Genomic DNA, 23924 nt, shown 5'->3' with positions numbered 1-23924 from the left:
GTGATGTGGCTGTTCTATCTTCATTGAAACATTTCCTGTATTCAGGACAGTCGTTTGTGTCCGTTCTGTGTTCGCTGTTACATATTCCGCAGTAAGGTGTGTTTTGGCAGTTTTTCGCATCATGCCCTTCTTTCCAGCAGTTAAGGCACTTGTCTCCCCCTTTTCTTTCTTTGCATGTACTTCTTGTGTGTCCAAAATGTAAGCATGCATAACACCTCTTTGGCCTATATTTGGGCGCCATAATTTTGCTTGTGACCAACCCTATTCTGACCCACTTCTTATTTATTAGGGTTTGGGCTGCTTTGGTGTTTGCCGTAATTATTACTGTTTGACCCCCGCTATATCCCGCCTTTCTCTCCAGAATTTTTACTGTATCTCCTTCTCTCTGCCCCACTTGATCCTTCAATGCTTCAATGACCTCTTCGTCATCCATAGTTTTATCTACGTCATATATTATCATCGTTTTGTCCGGGAGTTTGGAATTAACTTCTAGTTCCGTTTTGCTCGCTATCTGTTTAGTGAGGTCTTGTATTTTATTTCTTTCTCCTCTTATTTCCAATTTAAGATCTCCCTTCGCCGTTTCCTTTAGAGTTTTAATTTCTACTCCGCAATTTTTAACATCTACTTTATTTCTTACTTGTTGTACAAGTTGTGCATATGTTGTGTCGCCGCGTTTTATTAAGATGTTTCCCCATTCTGTTTTTCCTTTTAGATTTGGGACCACCACCGTAATGGTCGTCCCCATATCCTTTAGGGAACATTCCAGGGCCTTTCTGTAGTTCTCCCATGCTATACCTTGTCCAATTATGCAGAACAAATTTTGGTTTTTGTTCTCCCTCACTTTAACTTCTTTTATGGCTTCAGCTAAATCTATTGCCGCGTCAAAACTCTCTGCCTCTCCCTCCTCGATCAATGTCGCATATGCCACCTTCGTATTTAACTTGCTTCTTCCTCTCCTTGATTCAGATGTACTAAGGACATAGTCCGTACTGCTTTTACACTCCCTTATTATTCTGTCCAGACCGGTATGGCCTTGAACCCATTGCGTGGTGTAGTTGTCTATGTCACCTTTCTCCTTGTCTACTGTTATTATATCTTTGTCCCCAGTTGGTGTTATCTCTCTTCTTTCTACTATTTTGGTTATTCTGTATGCCGTTTCAGGCGATTCTTCTCCAGCATATCTTATAAATTCCTCCTTTGTCATCCCTTTTTCTAGGGTGGCAATAATTTCTCCCTCAATTCTCTTTCTTCTTAAGTCAATGTCTTTTTCGATGTCCCCTTCATTCGCTTGCGTCCCCATTTCTGTCTTCTTCACTGGTGCTTGATTACTGGGTTTTTCTTTATATGACTGCATAGTGCCACGCATTCGCTTTGTTTTTTTGAACATATTCTGAATCATTTTCTTTATTTCCATCTTTGTGGTTACGTATTCTTTCGTCATGTCTAGTAACGTTTGTGATATTTTATATATTTCTTCCATATTTTCTCTCATCACCGTTAATTCTTCACTTTCCATATCATTTTCTTCTTGAGTGACCTCCAATATCAAGACCTCCGCTTCCTCATCACCGCTTTGGTCGTCTAATACTTTCTCTGCGTCTGTTCTCGTTTCTATTACCGTTTCCTCGCCGTTTTCGTCATCAGATATGTCCGTTTGGTTGTTTATTGTTTCTTCTGTTTCCATTTCCGTCCCACGAGTTGGGAAGTTCTTTTCGTCCGGCTGGGCAGTGCTCCCTTACCCAGCTAAGGCTTTTGTTTTCCCCGCGAGTTCGCCTTGTTCGCGGGGGCACCTTTCGAAGCTACTTCCGCGTAGCCATTCATCCCCTGGTCACGGTGGCTCACGAACCGAGATTGCGGATTTTTTATTGAGGTTTACTCCTCTCTTTGCAGTCTACCTGGAATTTCCGCGTAACTGCTGCGTCCCCAATTACGCGGGATTGGATTAGGAATGTGACGGGAACAGCGGTTAGGTGGGGGTAAGACATGTCGGCTACTCATTTTGGGTGTGGTGGTCATTCTAAGAATGAAAAGTTTGACGGAGGTCGAGAGAACCCGGCCCCCCTCCGAGTTTGGAAAAGGCGATCAGAGTAACGGGGGGTTTGGGTAGCCGTAGGGAAATGGGAAAGGTATAGAGTTGCTGAAGGCGAAAGGCGCCGCAACTGTTCGCCTCAGTTGCTACGCCTTTAATCTATTCACCCTGACCTACAAAATGATCGAGCAAGCAAGCAAAAAAAGTAAACCCACCTGCAGAGACTTGCATGCCCATTCAAACATACAATTCATTGGGGTGAGAAGGATTGGTCCAAGTAAATCAGGAACCACTCCTTCGAGCTCCAATGCTCTCCAGGCTTTCCTCCACCCCTCCCATAGCACGCTGATCCGCCCTGCAGGCTTTCCTCCACCCCCTCCCATAGCACGCTGATGCGCTACGGAAGGCTACTTTCATCAAAATGATTGCTATATGAGAGTTTCGGCATAAAAAACCCTCATATGAAACATTTACCTAATAATGCTGAACCGTGTGAGGCACTTTAGTCCAGCTACGTCTTAACTGACGTATCATCGATTTGTTACTTGCCCTGGCGCTGAGTCCACGCTCTAGGCTTAGCCTAGTTCGGTGATTAGGCGCAAATCACCCAAATGTGTGTGTGTATGTGTGCGTTAACCCCTTCAGTCATGAGTTTTTGTTTGCAAAGATAATAATTTAAATCTTTGAGATTGAAATATGTTTTTAAATATTTATAAACAACAACAACAAAGTAAACCCACCTGCAGAGACTTGCATGCCCATTTAAGCATACAATTCATTGGGGTGAGAAGGATTGGTCCAAGTAAATCAGGAACCACTCCTTCGAGCTCCAATGCTCTCCAGGCTTTCCTCCACCCCTCCCACAGCACGCTGATGCGCTATGGAAGGCTACTTTCATCAAAATGATTGCTATATGAGAGTTTCGGCATAAAAAACCCTCATGAAACATTTACCTAATAATGCTGAACCGTGTGAGGCACTTTAGTCCAGCTACGTCTTAACTGACGTATCATCGATTTGTTACTTGCCCGGGCGCCGGGTTCATGCTCTAGGCTTAGCCTAGTTCGGTGACTAGGCGCAAATCACCCAAATGTGTGTGTGTATATGTGCGTTAACCCCTTCAGTCATGAGTTTTTGTTTGCAAAGATAATAATTTAAATCTTTGAGATTGAAATATATGTTTTTAAATATTTATAAACAACAACAACAAAGTAAACCCACCTGCAGAGACTTGCATGCCCATTTAAGCATACAATTCATTGGGGTGAGAAGGATTGGTCCAAGTAATTTAGGAACCACTCCTTCGAGCTCCAATGCTCTCCAGGCTTTCCTCCACCCCTCCCATAGCACGCTGATGCGCTATGGAAGGCTACTTTCATCAACATGATTGCTATATGAGAGTTTCGGCATAAAAAACCCTCATATGAAACATTTACCTAATAATGCTGAACCGTGTGAGGCACTTTAGTCCAGCTACGTCTTAACTGACGTATCATCGATTTGTTACTTGCCCGGGCGCCGAGTCCACGCTCTAGCCTTAGCCTAGTTCGGTGACTAGGCGCAAATCACCCAAATGTGTGTGTGTATGTGTGCGTTAACCCCTTCAGTCATGAGTTTTTGTTTGCAAAGATAATAATTTAAATCTTTGAGATTGAAATATATGTTTTTAAATATTTATAAACAACAAATTTTGTCCATAAACATTATTATGCCTATTGCAATGTACAGAGACGATGTTCGTTGAGACAGTTATGGTGATTCAATGTAAAAAATGAGCTATCGTTGGGGCTTAAAAGTTGATGTTCTTTAAACAAACATGATGACTGAAAGAGCTAATGTTATGAGCTTTATTATTGATTTATATAGTTATATAAGAGATTATCCCCATTACAAAAAAAATATATGCTAACGTACAGTACAAAAACAATCTCTATAATGTCTTATAAACTAGAGTAATAATAAAGTCTTAATTACACATTAAACAAAATATAAACAATTATATGTGACACAAATGAATTATTAAAATAAACAAAGAAGTATCTACACATGTCAAGCTCTTTTAATCCGATTCTTAAAATTATAATACAAAATATACAAAAAAAATATGCTAACATACATTATAAAATCAATCTCTATTATTTCTTATAAACTAGAGTAAAATTTAAGTCTTAATTACACATTAAACAAAATATTAACAATTATATGTGACACAAATGAACTATTAAAATAAACAAACAAGTACCTACACCTGTCAAGCTCTTTTAATCCGATTCTTAAAATTATAATACAAAATATACAAAAAAAATATGCTAACGTACATTATAAAATCAATCTCTATTATTTCTTATAAACTAGAGTAAAATTTAAGTCTTAATTACACATTAAACAAAATATTAACAATTATATGTGACACAAATGAATTATTAAAATAAACAAAAAAGTACCTACACCTGTCAAGCCCTTTTAATCCGATTCTTAAAATTATGTTTTAAAATTAGTCATCTATATTATAATGTCATCATGTGTATAAAATCATCAACTTAACTAATAAAGAGAAAAGTAAAATATATAATGCATAATAAAAGTGAACTATGTAACTATTTACAACAGAGAGTGAGATAAGGAGGCACCATTTCTCCCAAACTACAGTAGAACCCCTCTAATCCGTCACCCTCGGGACTAGGAGTATGGTCGGAACGCAAAAAAGGTCGGATTATCAGAAAAAGTCATTAAATACGTCTGTACAAGAAAAAAGCCTGTACATATTATTCTCTTCAGTGATATAATAACCATACATATGTACATAATTATATTGCATTAAAATGCCAGAATTCTTTGTTATGTATTTATTAACTTAATTGCAAAAAAAGGTACATATGTACTGAAAAAATTAGTAGTCTACTTGGAAAAAAAGTCAGTGATAGATTTCTGTTTACAAGACGAAATTCTGGACTTAGCTGCAATGTTTCTCCAATTTTTGATCCACAAGATGTCCATCGGTGTTGATGCTGGATTCTGCTCTATGTACTGAAGGCCGATTTCAAATGCATTCTTGGCATCGGTGTGTGAAATCTGGACAGGAGGCTCGTCAACATCACTGTCGAACTCATTCTGAGTTCACGTTTTCATCACCATCATGTTCCAAAACCGCGGCAACAATGTCGTCATCATTCAGCACTTCACTGGTTTTGCAGTTTTTGTCGCATTGTTCAATCCACTCTTCAACTTCACCAGCAGGGATTGAATTATTCAGGGTTTGAAGATTTTTAACGATTTCCTGCATGTCGTTTTGCTCATCTTCGATCTGGTCAATTTCGGTCATAACTTCTGGCCAAAGCTTACGCCAAGATTTTCTTAGCGTGTCAGGACTCAGTTCTGCCCATGACTCAGCCATTGTATAGATAGAATCTTTAATGTTGAAGGATTTCATGGCTTGAAAAATGTCATATCCTTCTTCGGATTTTTCTAAGATAGAACTTATGATGTATTTTCGGCGATAACGCCTCTAACATTCTATCACTCCCTGATCCATTGGCTGGATAAGTGATGTGACATTTGGTGGGAGGAAGATAGCTTTTATATCTCCTTTTACTAAATCCTCCTCAGAGGGATGCGATGGTGCATTGTCTAATAGCAGTAGAGCTTGACGGGAAGATTTTTCTTTTTCAAATCCTTCTCAACACATGGCACAAACTCGTCAAAAAACCACGATTTGAAAAGATTGCAGTCCATCCAAGCAGATTTTTGATTGCGGTAATAAACCGGCAATGATGATAAATTGATGTTTTTGAAAGCCCTGGGCTTCTTAGATTTGCCTATAACAAACAGGGAAAGCTTGTGTGTACCATCGGCATTGCTACAAGGAGCAACAGTTAACCTATCTTTTAAGAGTTTCGTTCCCGCTACGGTTTCATTTGGCTCACTTAAGGTTTTACTGAGAAGCATTTTGTAATTTAGGTCTGTCTCGTCTATGTTATAGACTTGGCAAGGTAACAGTTCATTTTCTTTTACGATTTCTTGAAACTTCACCGAAAACTCGTTAGCCGCCTCAGCATCAGCAGATAATTTTTCACCACAAATTGAGATAAACCGGATACCATGACGGGTTTTCCAGCGATCAATCCAGCCTTCACTAGCTTTAAACTCACTTCCGACTTCTAGTTTTTTGTGCAAAATTATTGCCTTTTATTTTATGATTGGGCCAGATATCGGAGTTCCCTTCCTACTTTCTTGGCTGAACCACATCCATAATTCACTATCAAGCAGTTCAAGTTTAGGCTTTTTCAATGTTTTTCGATTCTTAAGAGCGTTTTCTCCATCTATCGTCATTCAAGGTCTTTCCGATTTTTTCTCCAATCCTTAATTGTTGTCACGCCTACGTTCAGTTCCTTGGCAATTTTTTGTAGTGATTCACCCTTATCCAGCCTTTGAAGCACTGCAAGTTTTTCACTTAACGAAAGAGTAATGTGTTTACGTTTCGCGGACATTTTGAAAACATATGTACACACCACAAGGTTCGAAATAACACTGAAAGAATTGCGAGCAGGCACTGAAGGAATTTGCCGGGGCATGCGGGCAGGTCGGATTACCCGGAGCGTCGGACCATCCGAGGGCGGATTAGAGGGGTTCTACTGTATTCCCCTTACTCCAGAAAATATTTTTAAGAAATTATAATGGAACAAATGCATAAACATCAACGGATCATAGTTAGAACATTTGAAAACATAGTTTTATTAGAACATATTCAAGAACTAACTGAAATGTTAAAACAATTAAATGTAGTTGCGAGAGCTGTAAGCTTAAAAATGAACTACAATAAAACAAAAATAATGAGCCAGAATCAGACGAACATAACAATACAAAATCATACCACAGAAAATGTTGAACATTATGTATACAAGGGCCATGTCATCAAACTGGGAAAACCAAATCCAGATGCTTAAATTAAAATAACACAACTGGCATGGGCCGCTTTTGGTAAACTAGCGTATATCTTGAAAATCACCTCCATTTCTATAAACATACATAGCACATGCATACTACCAGTTTGTACATACAAATTGGAAACTGCATCAAGGATATCATGGAACAAATGTAAAAAATGAAATGATGTTGGGCTGGTCACACAGTCAATTATGAAATTATGATGAAAGCTGGTGGGTACAGATAATTGTAGAATGGAGACCAAGGAGGACGAAATAAGCATGGGAAGACTCAAGAGATGGGTAGATGACATAAGAGCAGTGGCAGGCAAACAGTGGGTCAGAATGGCGCAAGATAGTAAAGGATGGAAGCAATTGTGAGAAGCAAAATGGTTGGGAAAGTAGAAAATATCTATCATGCTATGTATTAAAAGAATAAGTCAAAAATGACAATTTTTCACTATGGCTCTTCAAAGTTTTTATTACCATTGCTGCAATAACTATACAACTAAACATAAAAATGGTGATGAAATACGATTCATAACTGTAGTCATTAACTATTTTACTTTCTATTTTGATAATAATTTATTATAAAACTTTAAAATAGTACATAGCACGTTAGATATGTAAAACAATAAAAATAATGATTGAGATTCATATGAGTTCTGTAAATGAAAAACACAATTTTATTTGCTAAAAACAAAATGGAAATATTAGACTGTAAATGGAAATTGTCTACAAAAAAAAGCAGACGACTTTTTGTAAAAATGTATCAAATATGATAAGCATAAAGTTTTAATGGAGGAGCTTCTCAAAATTCATTGAAGAGAACAATAACATACAATTTTGTCTAGTTTTACATTGGAACTGATAAATCTATATTTATGGACCTTGCAGGTAAACTACACTCTGTCATTTCAAGCAACTGTGAAGTAGAGCACTTTGAATGTCATAAAAATCTGATTATCCCATAACTTTTGTTCGAAAGACAATGTGACCATATTTTAATGATATTATATAACCAATTTGTATATTCCAACTAATAAAATAAATAGATTCATTAAATGAACCTATTCAGAACAACGCCATGTGGACATAGATTACGGTTACCTCCGAGGTCCAGATTTATGATCGGTACTTAGAAATTTGTTTTCTCCTTTTTTCGTATTTTCTATAAGCAACCAATTTTATAGGATCTACATTAGTATATTCTGACTTACTTTTTATAACATTAATAAATTTCTGGTCTTTGCCATTTAGAATTGTATTTACATTGTTACACCACATATATACAGAAAGTCTAACAATAAATTTACATAGATTTGAACCAACATTTGAATGTATTTTACAATTGAATTCTGAAAATTTTAAAAGTTTATTAAGTTCTTTACACAATATAGAGTGTAAAGGTTGCAAATGACAGACCCTTGGAATTAGGTAAAACAATTTTGCAAGGGCCTCAGATACTGTATGAGTCAACAAATTCCCAGGCACTGTTAAATTTGACATATTATATTGCCTGGCTTCAATAAATTCTGTATCTCCTTCCTTGTCCCTAAATAACATATTGTATTTACATTGCTCACATGAAACCTTCTTCAATACTTTTTTTGCTACATATCCTGCAACATAAGTTACAGTACACCTTCCCACCTTAGGTCTTTTAACATTTGAAACTGACGGAGGAAGTGAATAATTAAGTTCAGGTGCCAAAGGTGTACAACCTGGTAATACCTCACCTGTTAAAAAAAACGTAAGGTGTCTAGTGCTCCCTCACTGACATCTTTTTCACAATTGCTTTCAGGTGAATGGAAAGACATAAAATTATTTATAACCAAAGCTTTGAAGGTGGTTATAGCATCTGACACACTTACTGAATTATCTGTAGCTCTATAACTTCTAATTAACCCGAAAAAATTTTCTAAAGTATCTTGCTGAAATGCTCTTAACAGTAAGTAATTATTATTAGTTTTTAATAATTTTTGCTTTAAATATAAAAATCCACGAATGGTAAAATTCAAATTTTTTAATGAGGGTACAAATTTCTGTTTCTTTCTATCAAAGAATTTCATTTTGTTTAAAAGAGTTAAAGATCGTTTCCAAAATTGATCATGGTTTGATGTTAAGGTAACACCACCTTTCAAAGGTTTGCTTACAGGAGCAGTTTTCTGATTGGAGTTCAAGGAATCAAAAAGTTCATCTAAAAATAAAATTAAACGACCTGTATCTGCCACTTCACTACACAGATTCACTTCAGCTTTCCACTCTACAAGTTCACCATTAAACTTCCAACTTGGTGACTGAAGACTTGCGTGCAGTTCTTCACTTTCATCTTTTTGATTTTGTTCCTCAACACATGTTCGTCTGTTAATTTTGGGCAAATTCTTAAGGGCTCCGATGCATCCAGCTGGTAAAATTGCTCTATATGGTCCCATTTAGCAACACCCTTCTTTCCATGAAGCTCGAAATGTAGATCCTTGTTTAATAAGTTGTTCCTCAAGCCTTTAAATAGGTGTGGGGTATCATAGAGAGGAACAATTTCTTTGCCATTAACAAGAAATCCAAAATATCGATAGTCTTGTCCTATTCTTAAATATTCGGTCCGGGATTCCTGAATTAATAAGTTGACTGCTGCTGCATTTGGTCCTCCTTGGTCACATACTGTGGCTACAACAGTTAATCCAATATTTTGCAGTTGTTCAATTATATTGATTATCAAGTTTTTTAATTTTCTACTTGTTGTAGCTCCATCACTAAATGTGTAGCAGATTGGCTGCTTCCATTGTCTGTAAATACCTTTAATCATAAACACATTTATATAGTTGGCAAAATTTGGGCATCTTTCAGTACCATAATCTTCTAATTATCCGGTCAAAATAGACATTGAAGGTTACATTAATTCGCACCTTCCTAAAAATTGGCATGATTGTTGGGAACCCTATTATACACAATTTGTCAATTATCCACATCAATCCGGAGTGTGGAAAAAAATTTATTCAAGGTCAAATGTTGCAAAAATCGGTTTTTTGAGTTTTTCAGCTAAACGGTAAGTTTTATAATAAAAATAGGTGAGACAAAAATGATTCATCATGCAATTATCTATAAAAATTGTTCCTACACATTTTTTCCTAAGAATCACCATTTCGAAGATACAGCGATGCAAAATGTTGAAAAAGTTGTATTCTTCATAATATGCACACGTTTCCGCGCCACCCGTGAGGTAGTGTACATGGCGCGTTTTTTTTACGTGGTTTCCCCGGTAGGCCTATTCCACGATCTATTGTGCTTCTGTTAAGTTAAAAAGCTATTATATTAAATTGAAAATGGTACTATTGTAAATAACAAGAGCGGTGTAAGTAATGTGTAAATTAAGAAAATTATTCGTCTGATAGATACTCTTCTAATGGAACATAATCCAGACTGTCTTGCTCTTCTTCTTCTTTTTCTTCTTGCTGGGTACAAATAAATTGTTCAAAGAGCGATGCATCAGATGTCTCCCCGTCTATATCGTAAGAATCCTCTTCTACTGGCGATTCAACATTGGAGCACGATTGGCCTCGACAACTGATACATGCTAATGAACAAAACAAACCAACTTTTTTACAGCCGCATTTAGCATTACATCCCTTTTTACAATTGCAAAAAATTGAATTGAGGAGTTTTTCTGGTGCAGGAGGGAGTAAAGTCTGAACTGGTTCCAATATATTGTCAATTAACTTCCAACCCCAGTCTTCTGGGTTTAGTTTATTACCAAGCCATACTTGAACTTGATAATATACCCGAAATAGATGTTGATGAGCAGAAGCAGAGGTTGGAGGAAGACAAGCTAATTGTACTTGTTTCTTTTTATATGTTTCTTTTGCAAAAGATAAGTATCGAAACTTATCTAAGCATGTAATTTTTTTTGGAGCTCCGTACATTGAAAGAAGAAAGCGAATTCCGTTGGTCATTACATCTTGTGGAGTAGAGGTACTTTCTTTGAAAACTTCAGCACAATCAACTAAATCCTGTCTCTCAAACAATTTCAAAACTGATCTTTTACCTCTCCTGAAAAATGCTGATGTCGTGTCGCAACCAGTTACTGCATGTAGAAATAAGATATGATTTTGGCATTTTGAAAAAGCAGATAAACTCTTGGATGAATATATTTTTGATTGTTGTTGACTCTTCCCAGGTTTCAAAAAATAAATAATTTTTTCAGTTGGTGTTCGAGCAGTAAGTAATACCAACAAATCAACATCTTCACCAACAAGAATAGTTGGATTTGTCGAGTTAAAATGTTCTATTGCTGTTTCAACTATCAGGACATCAGCATCATTATCAGCTTGCTTTACAGAGATATTCTCAGACGTAAATTTTTCTTTCAACATTGAAATAAACCGAGACTTGTTGTGTGTATTTGCGAGAAATTTCTGTTGGCTTGTGGTAACTGTCATAAATTCATCAAAAATGACGTTCGAAGATGAAGATGTTGTTGTAGCTCGACGACGTTGTTCTGCAGCTTTAATATTTTTTGTAGAATCAGCATAGCCATCAAAAGCACAGTCACTCTATGGTCAAAATGTCTATGTACATACTGCACGTATTTATCTAAAATATGGTTAAATGTTTCTTCGTGATCCCACACTACACGATGTAATAGATATCCTCCGTCGATTATGTACGTAGCATTTATGTTGTCAATATCTATGTTTACTGTTTCAAAACAATCGTAAATAGCTGACTTTTGTGATTTACGCATTCCAGAATCATCGAACAGTGACAACGGATACGGAGCCAATTCATATTCGAAATATTTCTCAATTTCATCTTCGAAAGCGCTAGTAATACTCATGCGTTGAAATAATAATACAGGGTCGACAGGAACTTTCTGATCGTGAACTTTTACGGTGCTACTCATAGCTAAGAGAGGTACTACTTTATCAGCGCGTTTTAATTTTATGTTATTAAATGTCATTCCTGTCATTTTGGACATGGCGGCAATTCCAACTTCACGAGCTTTGTGACAGTTAATTTTATCATCACCAACGACTCCATTAGCAATAGATACAATTTTTTTAACTTCCGGAAACGGATCATGCAATGAAAACCACTGCAGAAGGTTTTGTAAGTCTTTTGAATCTTTCTTAACTCTTGAATCACTTGCATCTACATGCTGATCCGTTGTATCCATTCTAACATTAGCGAGATCTTCCAATCCTTCACAAACAGTATTCATTGCATGCATACCATAAACCCATTTACTTATTACACTGTCTTTTGTACTTCTCCCTCGAGCAATACCCCCATCTGTCTTCATAGCTTTCATCATTGACTGCTCGATCACCATATCTGTTGAAGTTCCGCAACTTAATTTATCTGAACGTAGTATCTTGACCCCCCGTAGTCGGTCTCAAGAAGGCATTATGACAGTCTTTATGATATTTAGCTTCGGCAGCAACTAAATCATGTTCGAACCCAATTCGAGTAATAACTGCCTTTGCTACATGATCAGAACGAGTCTGGGCTATATTCAGGATTGTTTCTTTGAATGAAAGCGTTGTTACATGAAAAATTTTACGCCGATACTTCAGTGCTTTTCTGTTCTCTAGCTCTTCATTCAATTCATTGCCACAAAATAAGCAACACTTATTAAAACAAAAAAATGATTCACTTACGCGAGCTCTAGTACGAGGTGGACTTATTTTTGATGTACTAGCTTGTTCTTCATCCTGTTTTCTTTTCAATGCAGCGATTGTACCCTTCCGAGTATAGTTTTTCCGACACTGCACATGAACTGTCACAGAAGTCTGACCTTTCAGGTATTCCGAGAATTCATCACCTCTTTCAATACTTGCATTAATTAATGTCTGTAGGCCACGATCAACAGTAACTGTTTCACTTTCGGTCAAATGTTTATTACAAATAAAGCACAACTCCGACATTTCTATTACAAACACAAAACTGCACAAATTGTTTGAAAATACAAGCGATAACTACGTGTTCTTACTACGAAGGAATGCTTGAGACTAATACTATTCTATCTAGCAAGGCCCTTCAAAAAGGAGCAGGTATACGAACGTCGCCACGTGGACAATGGAATAGCAGACAGATGTTGCTCAAGGCCGTACGGTCATATAAAATGAGGGACTGGTTCTTTTTCGAGTTTATATTTTTATAACTGTATAATATGTATGTATACGCTACGAAAATAAATATTTTTACTTATATTATCGCTCTGTAAAGTATATTACGGTAATTGACATGCATATTATGAAGAATACAACTTTTTCAACATTTTGCATCGCTGTATCTTCGAAATGGTGATTCTTAGGAAAAAATGTGTAGGAACAATTTTTATAGATAATTGCATGATGAATCATTTTTGTCTCACCTATTTTTATTATAAAACTTACCGTTTAGCTGAAAAACTCAAAAAACCGATTTTTGCAACATTTGACCTTGAATAAATTTTTTTCCACACTCCGGATTGATGTGGATAATTGACAAATGAGGCTATCAGCGCAAAAGTGGTGTAACCCCAGACTACTTACTTAGGAGATAATAAGGAATTAAAATTTGGGTAAACTGATTTTTAATTTAATTTTTTTTGTAAACATTATTTTATTTGTTTTGTTTTTGATTTATAAAAAATACTTTAGAATCTACACTAACTGTATAGTTTTGTGTTAATTAAGCTAATAATTAGAAAAAAAATGTGGGTTACACCACTTCTGCACGTATCATATTTTGGTTGTATGTGAAATAATAAACAGGTTACATCACATGAGCACAAGTTTTATTAGGAAACAATGCAAATAGTACATAGTTATGGTAATTCTTCGTCTGACTCATAATGAAACACTTAATCCTGGACTCTGTTGGAACTATTAAGGCTATTATAGAAAGTATGATGTACTGGCGGGATGAACTGTAACAATTCAAAAAGGTCTTTTTTATTTTTTTCAGAAATAGTTGGTTTTTCCAAAGCATCTAGTTGTACTACAGTTTTTGACTGCCTTTTCTTCACACTGACTTCTTCAAAGAGAACTTCTTCATTATTTGAGTATTTGTAGAAGATTGAAAATGGATGAAGTTTATGGAATTTTAACCACTGAATTTTCAACCACTCCACTTTGGTTTTACCAACTGAAATTCTTCGATTAGTTATATTTTTTTCTAGTGATTTGGAAGAGAAAAAATCACTTGCAGTCAGTTGTATAACTTTGAATATTTTTTTTCGAGCCGTTTTAATTACTTCAATCCAGTTATATGGTACACATATTTCCTTAAAGAATTTTTTATTTTTTTCTATTAGGCCAAAATCTTGGTCACAGGGTAGGTATGAGTGTCCACTGACCAAAAATTTATGATCTATTTCTTCAATAGTGAACTCCGGATTAGAAATCACATACTGGCAAATCAATGACAACTTAATATTTCTATTTTGCCCCCACACTGATCGGAGTACATGATTACTTTAACGAGGTTACACCACTCTTGCTCTATAGTTTTGCTTAATATGACCCGTGCAAAAACAGATATTTTTAGCGCCATCCATTGATGGGTATTAAAAGGTGGCTTACACTACTGTTGTATTGAAGATTATAATGTAACGAATGTATTTTACACCAAAACAGCATTTTGCAAAAATGTTGGTTACACCACTTTTGAGCTGATAGCCTCAAATTGTGTATAATAGGGTTCCCAACAACCATGCCAATTTTTAGGAAGGTGCGAATTAATGTAACCTTACCCCTATTTTTGATGCTAACTTGACCGGATAATAACCCCTCTATCTTATCTTCTTTTTGGTTGTATTGTAGACGTGTTGACAAAAACATTTCATCAAACATTAATACACAGTGCCGGTCCCTTGGCGTCATTTTGTGGACACTCTTTTGTAACATCTTAAACATGATCTCATTAATTCCAGGATTTAATTTAATCTTATTCAATAAATTTGACAACGTTCTTTTAGATGGCAAGGAAAAATTTTTTGACAGCAGTTTGTACCCTTTTCCACTTCCTTTAAATAGTGTTAGAGCCAGAACCTTCTCATCTATGGTAAATTTTCTTCCCTTCAGTTTTTGTTGTTGGGTACGAATTTGAGACAAAATAAATGTATATGTTAATGGATTAACCTTCTCAGCCAATTTTCTAAATGGTACTGTTTCTGATAAACGTTTAGCAGCCTGTAATTTTTCTTGGTAACTTGATAATCTATATGCCAACTTATGAATTCTATTACTTGATGCAACAATTTTTGTATACAGTTTCCTTTTCTTTGGTGTTACGTACTGCTTCCTTGAAATTTGTATACTTTTTAAAATGCTTCTCCTTGCCTTTCTGCCTTGCTCTTTGCCTATAACAATGAAATAATATTACAATTAAAAACATTTTTAAACTATTTAAAACATTTTTGCAAAACATTACAAAACATACAAATATTTGCAAACATACAAAACATGATTAACCCTAAACGCCCAACCTTACGTAGGTTCCATGTATGCGTAAGGGTGGGTAAAAAATGTCCACCTCAAAAATAGCTACAGTAAAACCTATGTTACCGGCCACCTGTACTAACGACCAGTTTAAAAATTCCCCAAATAGTTATATGTAAACTACAAAAACTGGCAATACCGGCCACCTTGCTATATCAGCCAATAGTTTTTTCATTTTTAGGGGCCGTTACTGACAGGCTGTACTGTAATATTGAGAGTTGTTACAAATGGATTAAACTTAAGAATCTTATGCTTAGTAGACACAGCAGTTTAGACCAGTAACGATCTGTTTTTAGGTGGATGTGAGAGGTGGCATTCAGATTTTTGCGGATAAAGTTAGGTGATAACTTCGTTAATAATAATTGAATTATGCTCCTTCTCAAATATGCGCGGAACATTAATAAAAAAAATAAAATATTTAAAAATTTCAACAAATTTCGTTTTCCCCGTTTTCACATATGGTTCAGAGGCATGGACGCTAACTAAAACAGATGAATCCGCTCTATCAATTTTTGAAAGAAAGGTACTACGCAAGATATTCGGAGCGGTTTGTGAAAATGGAATATGGACGCGTAGATATAACTTTGAACTGCAGAATATCTGTGTGTGTGTGTGTGCTTGTTTTTGGCTTGGATGCAAGTCCATTTGCCACAGATTTTTTTTATGTCATAATTATCAAGATAATCATGTACGATAATAAAATAAATTCATATTATAAACATTTATAAATATATATTATTACTTTTGAGAAAACTAACTAGCAGATTTAATATGTTCATATCAGTGGTACAGACAACATTATGGATATGGTAAGGTGGTAAATAATTCTTTTGAATAAGTGATTGTATTAGAATTTTTGTATTTAAGTTATAATTATTGCAATTAAAAAATATATGATTTAAGTCTCCAAAAGACCCACAGCTACATAATGCATTTTGTGTTATACCTAATTTGGATAAGTGAGCAGGAAATTTGCCATGGTTTGTTTTAATACGAAATAAGCAGGCGGAAAATAATTTAGAGTGTGTGTGCATTAATTTAAAATAAGAAGAACCTGGCAATTTTGGATGAATACTAAAGTATGGGTTGAATGATGAATTTGCTAGATTAATATATTGATTTTCCCATTGCGACTGGATGTTAAATTGTATAATATTTTTGTTATCTCTTTCAGTAATTATATTACAGAATTCTCCCTCTGTAATTGCAAGTTTGGCCAATTGATCAGCTTTTTCATTACCCATTATCCCTATATGTCCTTTTACCCAAACAAAAGTTACATCAATATTTTGAAGGTATCTTTTAATGTCGCATAATATTGGACATTTTAGCGTCTCGAATTTGGTACTTTGAATAGACATCAATGAAGATTGAGAATCTGATATAATAACTGCTTTTTCAATATTTTTTGATATTAACCAACTTATGGCTTTTTGAATAGCAAATAATTCTGCAGTGTATATACTGCTATGTTTTGGGAGCTGATACAATAATGATTGGTTGGCGGTTTGAATAAAAACGGCACAACCGACGCCATTTATCGTCCTAGATCCATCAGTGTAAAGAGTAGTTATGTCTTTGTCTACAAAATCTTCTAGTACGGAATTTAGTATTGCTTTGTTGATTTGTTTGGACTCTGTATACTTCGGTATTATGACTCTATGTTTTTTAATTAATTGCATATAATTTATGTTAAACATTGGTAGTTTTTTATAATTGCCGTAAGTAACGGAAAGGTGTTTGGTATCAATAACAGCTTCTGCTAGTGGTGGACTGTTTTTAATTTCCCAATATTTATTGGTTAGGTCTTCGATTGCTAATTTGTTTAACTTGTCTATCATTGTAGACTCCCGAGTTTTTAGTTTAATAATATACTTTTGGGCAAGCAGTTTTCTACGGAACTGTAATGGTTGTTCATTACATTCAGCTAATATAGCATTCACAGGTGTTGATTTCATTGCCCCCATACAAGTCCTAAGACATTTGTACTGGAGTCTATCAATATATAATAGATTTGTGTTACTCGCGGATCCGTAGAGACAACATCCGTAATCCATAATAGATCGTATATAGGCTCTGTAAAACATAACTGCAATATCTGGAGTGGCTCCCCATTTACAATTTGTGACATATCTTAATAAATTAAAACCTTTGTCACATTTACTTTTGACGTACTGTATATGTTTAGTCCATAATAATTTAGTATCTAGAATTATGCCCAAATATTTATATTCATTTACCACTGCTATGGTACGCCCACACAAGGCTAGGTTCCTCGGCGAGCGCAGCCTGTGCCTGGTAAAGAAGAGAACTGAGCATTTTTCTGTTGATAATGTCATACCAGTATCGTCAGTCCACTTAATTGCAGTTTGCATCATGGTTTCCAAAGCCCCCACACAACCATCATAGGTTTGTTGGATGGAATATATACAGATATCATCCGCAAATTGAATGCAGTGAATTCCGTGAATTTTGTTAACCAAGGAGTGTATATCAGCTGAATATATATTAAAAAGTGTAGGACTTAATATAGAACCCTGAGGTATACCTTGATAGACAGTTCTGGGGCCATGTAATACGTTATTATGATCCCTAATGTAAATATTGCGCGAGTGATAAATCTGCACTATAGCATGAGAAGCATTATTACTGAGACCAATATTTATCATTTTATTTTTTAGTAAATTTAAATCCACGGAGTCATATGCACCTTTTATATCAAGAAATAGACTAACTAAATATTTATTTTCTGAGAGTGTCATCTGAATATCATTAACTAAATGGGTAACTGCATCTAAACTACTACAACCCCTACGAAAACCATATTGATTTTGCGGCAATAAGGCATTTCGTTCAATAAACCACTCAACACGTGTTTTGATCATTCTTTCAAAAGTTTTTGTTAGACAAGACATAAGGGATATAGGACGATAAGAAGTTGCCATATTCTTATCTTTTTTCGGTTTTAAAATGAGACAAATAGTTATTTCTTTTAGTTGGTTAATATAATTTGCATTAACCCACCAATCATTATATATTTCCAACAAGATATTTTTAGCTTCACTCGATAGATTATTAATTATTTCGTACGTAATGAAATCTTTTCCAGGGGCCGTACTCGGCCCATTTTTTATTGCAGCTTCCAATTCTATGATATCAAACGGGTTTTCAATTTCATATATTTTTTGATCTGTATGAAAGTTATTAAGAATGTTCGGAGCAAGACTTGGAGATATTATATCGAAAATTTGATTGATAATGGATTCTGAAATAGGTGGTTTTTTTGAAAAAGAATTTTTATTTGAAATGTTTTTTGCAAAGGACCAAATTTTCGATATTGGTGTATTTTTATTCAATCCATTAACAAATTTTATCCAACTGCCCTGTTGTTTTGTCTTAAACAATCTTTTCGTCTTGGCCTGAACATGTTTAAGGTTGATGTAGTTATGAAAGTTTGACAATTGATTGTAATCAATCAATGCCGATTTTCGTTCTGAAACCATTCGGGTACATTCTTCGTCCCACCAAATTGGTTTTTTGTGATTAATTACTTTGCAGGTACGAGATTTTATAGAATTAGAAGCTGCAATATTTATAGCATTTGTAAGTAATTCAAAATTATTATTTTGTTTTTTATCTTCCCTATTGCTTATTATATATTCATTTACCAGGTTTTGAAAAAGCTGCCAATCGGCAGTAGATTCAATCCATTTCCTAGTTAAGTTAGGAGAAGGAGAATGTTGGTCCCTACCTACAGAAATAACAATTGGAAAATGTAAGGTACCGAAATCATCATCTAATGGGTTCCATTCACATTGGCTTATTAAGCTTCCGGAGGCAAGAGTAAGGTCTATAGCTGATGGTCTTTCATTAGGACGACTTAGTTTAGTTGGCCTACCATCATTTAATATAGTTAATTTAGTCTCTTCGATTGCATCTGACAACTTGTTCCCTTGTGTACTGTTTAGTGCGGATCCCCAATTGGTGTGATGGGCATTGAAATCACCACATATTAATGCATCACCATGTAGTTGTGAAAATATTGATAACCAATCATTTGTAGTAGCCTTTACGTTAGGAGGTTTGTAAATACAAACCAGAGAAATTTTGAAAGTATTAAGTTTTATTCCGCAAAGTTCAATATCACTGTTATAATTTTTTATTAAATTTAACTCCGAAAAACATAAGTTGTCTTTAATAAGTATACCAACCCCTCCGTAACCATCTTGTCTATCCACATGAACAAAATTAAATCCACTAAGAGAAAAAGTTCTTTTCTTGGATAACCAAGTTTCATTTAAAATAATAATATCAAATGATAAGCTAGAAGAATTTAAGAAATATTGTAAGTTAGCTTTATTTTTAATAATTGAGTTACAATTCCATTGAAGTATATGTAACATTTTAACTATAGTTATCGTCTTCGCTATCACTAATTGATATTGAGTTTAATATGTATTTTACTTCGTTTTGTGTTTCATAAAACAATTGTTTATTTGGTACCGTCATTTCAAATTTTTTGAAAATATTTTCAAAGATTTTGGGTATTTTCTCTAAAATTCCTAGTTGAAGTTTTTCTTTATATTGTTGAAATTCGTCTCTATAAGGATTGGGTAAAATGGTTTTAGAAGTAGATGGTCGGGTAATTGCTTTAGGTGTGAAAGTAGGTGCATTTTTAACTTCTATGGGTGAGTTAGCTTTACGCTTTTTAGGAAAATGATGTACTGGCTTAGGTACCCAATTTTTAGCCGATGAATTACTATCCTCATTATGTTGAAGAGAAGGAAAATTTTCTTGATTGTTCAATAAATCGTATCTATTATTAAGTACTATTTTAGAATAAGTTGGATTTTTTTCTAGTGTTTCTGCTTCTTTGAAGGTTATATTTTTTTCTGACATTATTTTTTTAATATTGTGTTGAGTGTGATATTTTGGACACTTTTTTGAAATAGATTGATGTCCAGTTTTATTACAATGAATGCAGAATTCTACATTATTACATTGAAAATTCTCGTCACTATGCTCTTGGCTGCATCTCTTACATTTAAAGTTTGTACTCCTGCAGTACTTTGCCGTGTGTCCAAATCTAAAGCATTTGAAACACTGAACTACCGGATAAATATACGGCTCTACCGTAAAACGAACCAAATTAATTTTTACTGTTTGCGGTAGGCTGTTTCCTAAAAAGTTAACTATAATCATTTGCCTAGGAACTAACTGTACTTCTTTATCTGAATCAATAATTTTGCGCTTCATTCTCTTTACTTCAACAACTTTCCTATCGCTTTCAATGTGTTCTAATAGATATTTTTCGTCAAAGAATGTATCCACTTGGCGTATAATGGCTCTTTTGTGGTTGAAAAAAAGAGGAATGTACGCTATTAATTTATTTGAATTTATTATTTCATGACCAATAATTGAATTAGCAACATTAAAACTTTTAAAAATAATTTTAACTTTGTCCTTCCCTACATTTTTAATATCTAAAACGTCATTTTTAAATGTATTATTATTAAACAGATAGAAACCCATTTTTACCGCTGACAAACGGTTTGTTTTTTCTTTTGGTTCTACAGTAACATAATAGGGACCAATATCATTTTCTGAATATTTGTTATCCAAATTATATTTACCTATGTCATTTTCCTCAATAATCATATCATCTGGGGGTTTATTACCCCCATCAGATGTAACGCTCATTGGAAAATAAATATATTAAAATCTCTTACCTTTATACAGTTTGTTAAAACTATAATCTAAATATACAACCTTAATCGTAAAAGTAATTACACTAAAAACTTATCACTAATTGCTATGCGGAGCAGGTATTCGATATGTTTACTGTTCAGATATCCGAACTAGAATGTGCAGAATATCTACAAGCAAACATTTGGTGGAAAAGATATTATCACTATAATTAAGCGAAATCGCCTGCAGTGGGCAGGACATATAGCCCGAGCCCCTGAATCGAACATGATAAAAAGGATTCTAACAGCTCAACCCGTGGGAATGAGAAGACGGGGTAGACCAAAGTTGAGGTGGATGGACGGGGTAAGACAAGATTCCGAGAAGATCGGAGTCGGTAACTGGAAAATGCAGGCAAGGGACAGAACAGAATGGCATAGAACGCTTGAGAAGGTTGAGGCCCTCTAAGGGCTGTAGCACCATGATGATGATGATGAATTGTTCTATGTACTTTAAATTTATACAATCTCCTTTCTTTTTACTTTTACCTTTAATTGACGTTATTTGCTCAAATATGTAAAAATTTTATGCAAATAAAAATTATTCTATTCTATTCTATTCTAAAGGGCAGACTTTTTAACAATAAATAATTTTTGAAAAATTTTGGAACACCTAATAAATGTGTTACAAGGGAATGTACATTAAGTGGACTTTTTATCCAGCACTGGGCGTTTAAGGGTTAATCAATATATTAGTACAGTAAAACCTCTATTAATCGAAATAATTGGGGGGAGGCCGTTTCGGATAACAAGAATTTCAGTTAAAAATAACATTGTTTTTTGTATTCTTCTTGTATCAAACTACATAGTATTCTTGATCAAAGTTGGTATTAAAAAATGGTATGAGGTGATTTCGTAATGCGTTGTATATTATTTAATTCCTTTCTTTAGTTGTATAAAAGCAATGTTGACAAATTAACATCGAATTGTTTCCATTTTGGAATAAAAATTTACTTTTTGTTGACAAAATTATTGAAACTGCCAACCGTTTCGGTTAAACGATGTTTTGATTAACGGAGCTTTTACTGTATTTACTATTAGAATAATTAGTTACTTACCACCAGTATTTCTGTCTTGCTCCACATTGTCAGATAAGTCTTGCTGGGAAGTAGAAGGCCTGGCATTTCTGTCTTGCTCCATATTTTTAGATAAGTCTTGCTGGGAAGTAGAAGACTCGGCATAATCTAGATAAATAAGAATATTATTACAATTAAGAATTTAGTTAAGGCATATTTTTATATATTACCATGCTCAATGTCAATAAACCTCCTTTTAGCTGGAGTTTCCTCAATATCTGTTTCCATTATGACTTGCTGGGAAGTAGAAGGCCTGGCATTTCTGTCTTGCTCCATATTATCAGGTAGGTCTTGCTGGGAAGTAGAAGACTTGGCATAATCTAGATAAATAAATATTATTACAATTAAGAATTTAGATAAGGCATATTTTTATATATTACCATGCTCAATGTCAATAAACCTCCTTTTAGCTGGAGTTTCCTCAATATCTGTTTCCATTATGTCTTGCTGGGAAGTAGAAGGACTGGCATTTCTGTCTTGCTCCATATTATTAGATACGTCTAGCTGGGTAGTAGAAGGCCTGGCATAAGCTAAATAATCTTCTTCATCCTGATAATCTGAAATTTAAATACGATAATTACAAAACATGACTAATAAATAAATCTATTGAAGTAACAAATAAATATCCTGACCATTATTATAATCAGTATAGTAGGACGAAGAAGCAGAGGACGCCCAACTAAAACATGGATGAGTACCATCGAAGAAGACTACAGAAGTATGAAGAAAACCTTGGGAGAGATAGCAACAATGGTCAGAAATAGAGGGGAATGGAGAAGCTTCATGGATGCTCCATGCTCCTTCACATAGTAACAGGATTGCATATTATATATTATTTATTATAATCAGAAGTGAACCCAAATAATATATTGAGGAGAAAGCACCACAAAATGTCTAATAATGGAATATTACAATTATCTTCGTAATATGTACTTGTATTAAAAATAAAATTTTAGTAATACAAATACTAAAAGTTAGGTTAATAACAGTTTTGATGATTTTATTATAATAATATTCATGTGATAGGTTACGATTAATTTAAACAGAAAAGAATACAAAATATTATGTGCTACGAGGTACATTTCTTACCTTTTGGCGGTAAAAATAAGCGCGGGATGGCCCCTCTGATAATTCCTCTCCTTCCAGATTTCACGTCTGGTACCCTATCTTCTTCTTTAAAATGCCTAGAACAAATACGAAAATTCTTGTAAACACGAAGTGGTGTATACTTACTTAATCGATTCCTCTTGATAATTTTTAACCATTCCAAAAACATATCCTTATCATTATTGGGATTTGGAAAACGTAATCGATTGCTTGTGGCGTCATTACAACCAGGAACGCAACATTTTCTAAGTCTTTTTGTATGTTGTTCCATTTCAATATGTAATGGTAAAACTCTGTCTTAGCTCAATTTTTAAAAAACAAAACAAAGACAAAATCAAACAAAATTCAATTTGTAATGACGTACATGCGAACATGCGTACAATATTACAATAGAAATTGTGAATTGTGTCATTGTGTGTGATAGAAAATCAATAAATCCCGCCAACCCGCCAGCAAATGTGTCATGCGCAACGAAGTCATGTCTTATGTCATGCGTCATGTCATGACTACTAGCACCGCTAAGCGGACGTGCCCACAAGCTGAACAGTGTGACCGACATTCCT

At 34.7% G+C, this 23924-nt stretch overlaps 1 protein-coding gene across 1 annotated transcript; it reads right to left on the bottom strand.

Moving 5' to 3' along the window:
• Positions 1–9202: 9202 nt before the first annotated feature.
• On the bottom strand, positions 9203–23710 carry LOC126891460 (uncharacterized). Its single transcript, XM_050660637.1, has 8 exons — positions 23344–23710; positions 22635–22811; positions 22543–22574; positions 22237–22330; positions 14687–15295; positions 11648–12282; positions 10373–11501; positions 9203–9810 (listed from the first exon to the last, which is right to left on the bottom strand). The coding sequence occupies exons 1-8, from the start codon at positions 23630–23632 to the stop codon at positions 9218–9220; spliced, it is 3558 nt and encodes a 1185-aa protein (XP_050516594.1). The 5' UTR covers positions 23633–23710; the 3' UTR covers positions 9203–9217.
• Between the last annotated feature and the right edge of the window lie 214 nt (positions 23711–23924).

The sequence above is a fragment of the Diabrotica virgifera genome, chromosome 9 (genome assembly GCF_917563875.1).
Source record: "Diabrotica virgifera virgifera chromosome 9, PGI_DIABVI_V3a".
NCBI classification, from domain to species: Eukaryota; Metazoa; Arthropoda; class Insecta; order Coleoptera; family Chrysomelidae; genus Diabrotica; species Diabrotica virgifera.
This window is presented reverse-complemented; position numbering and strand designations above follow the sequence as displayed.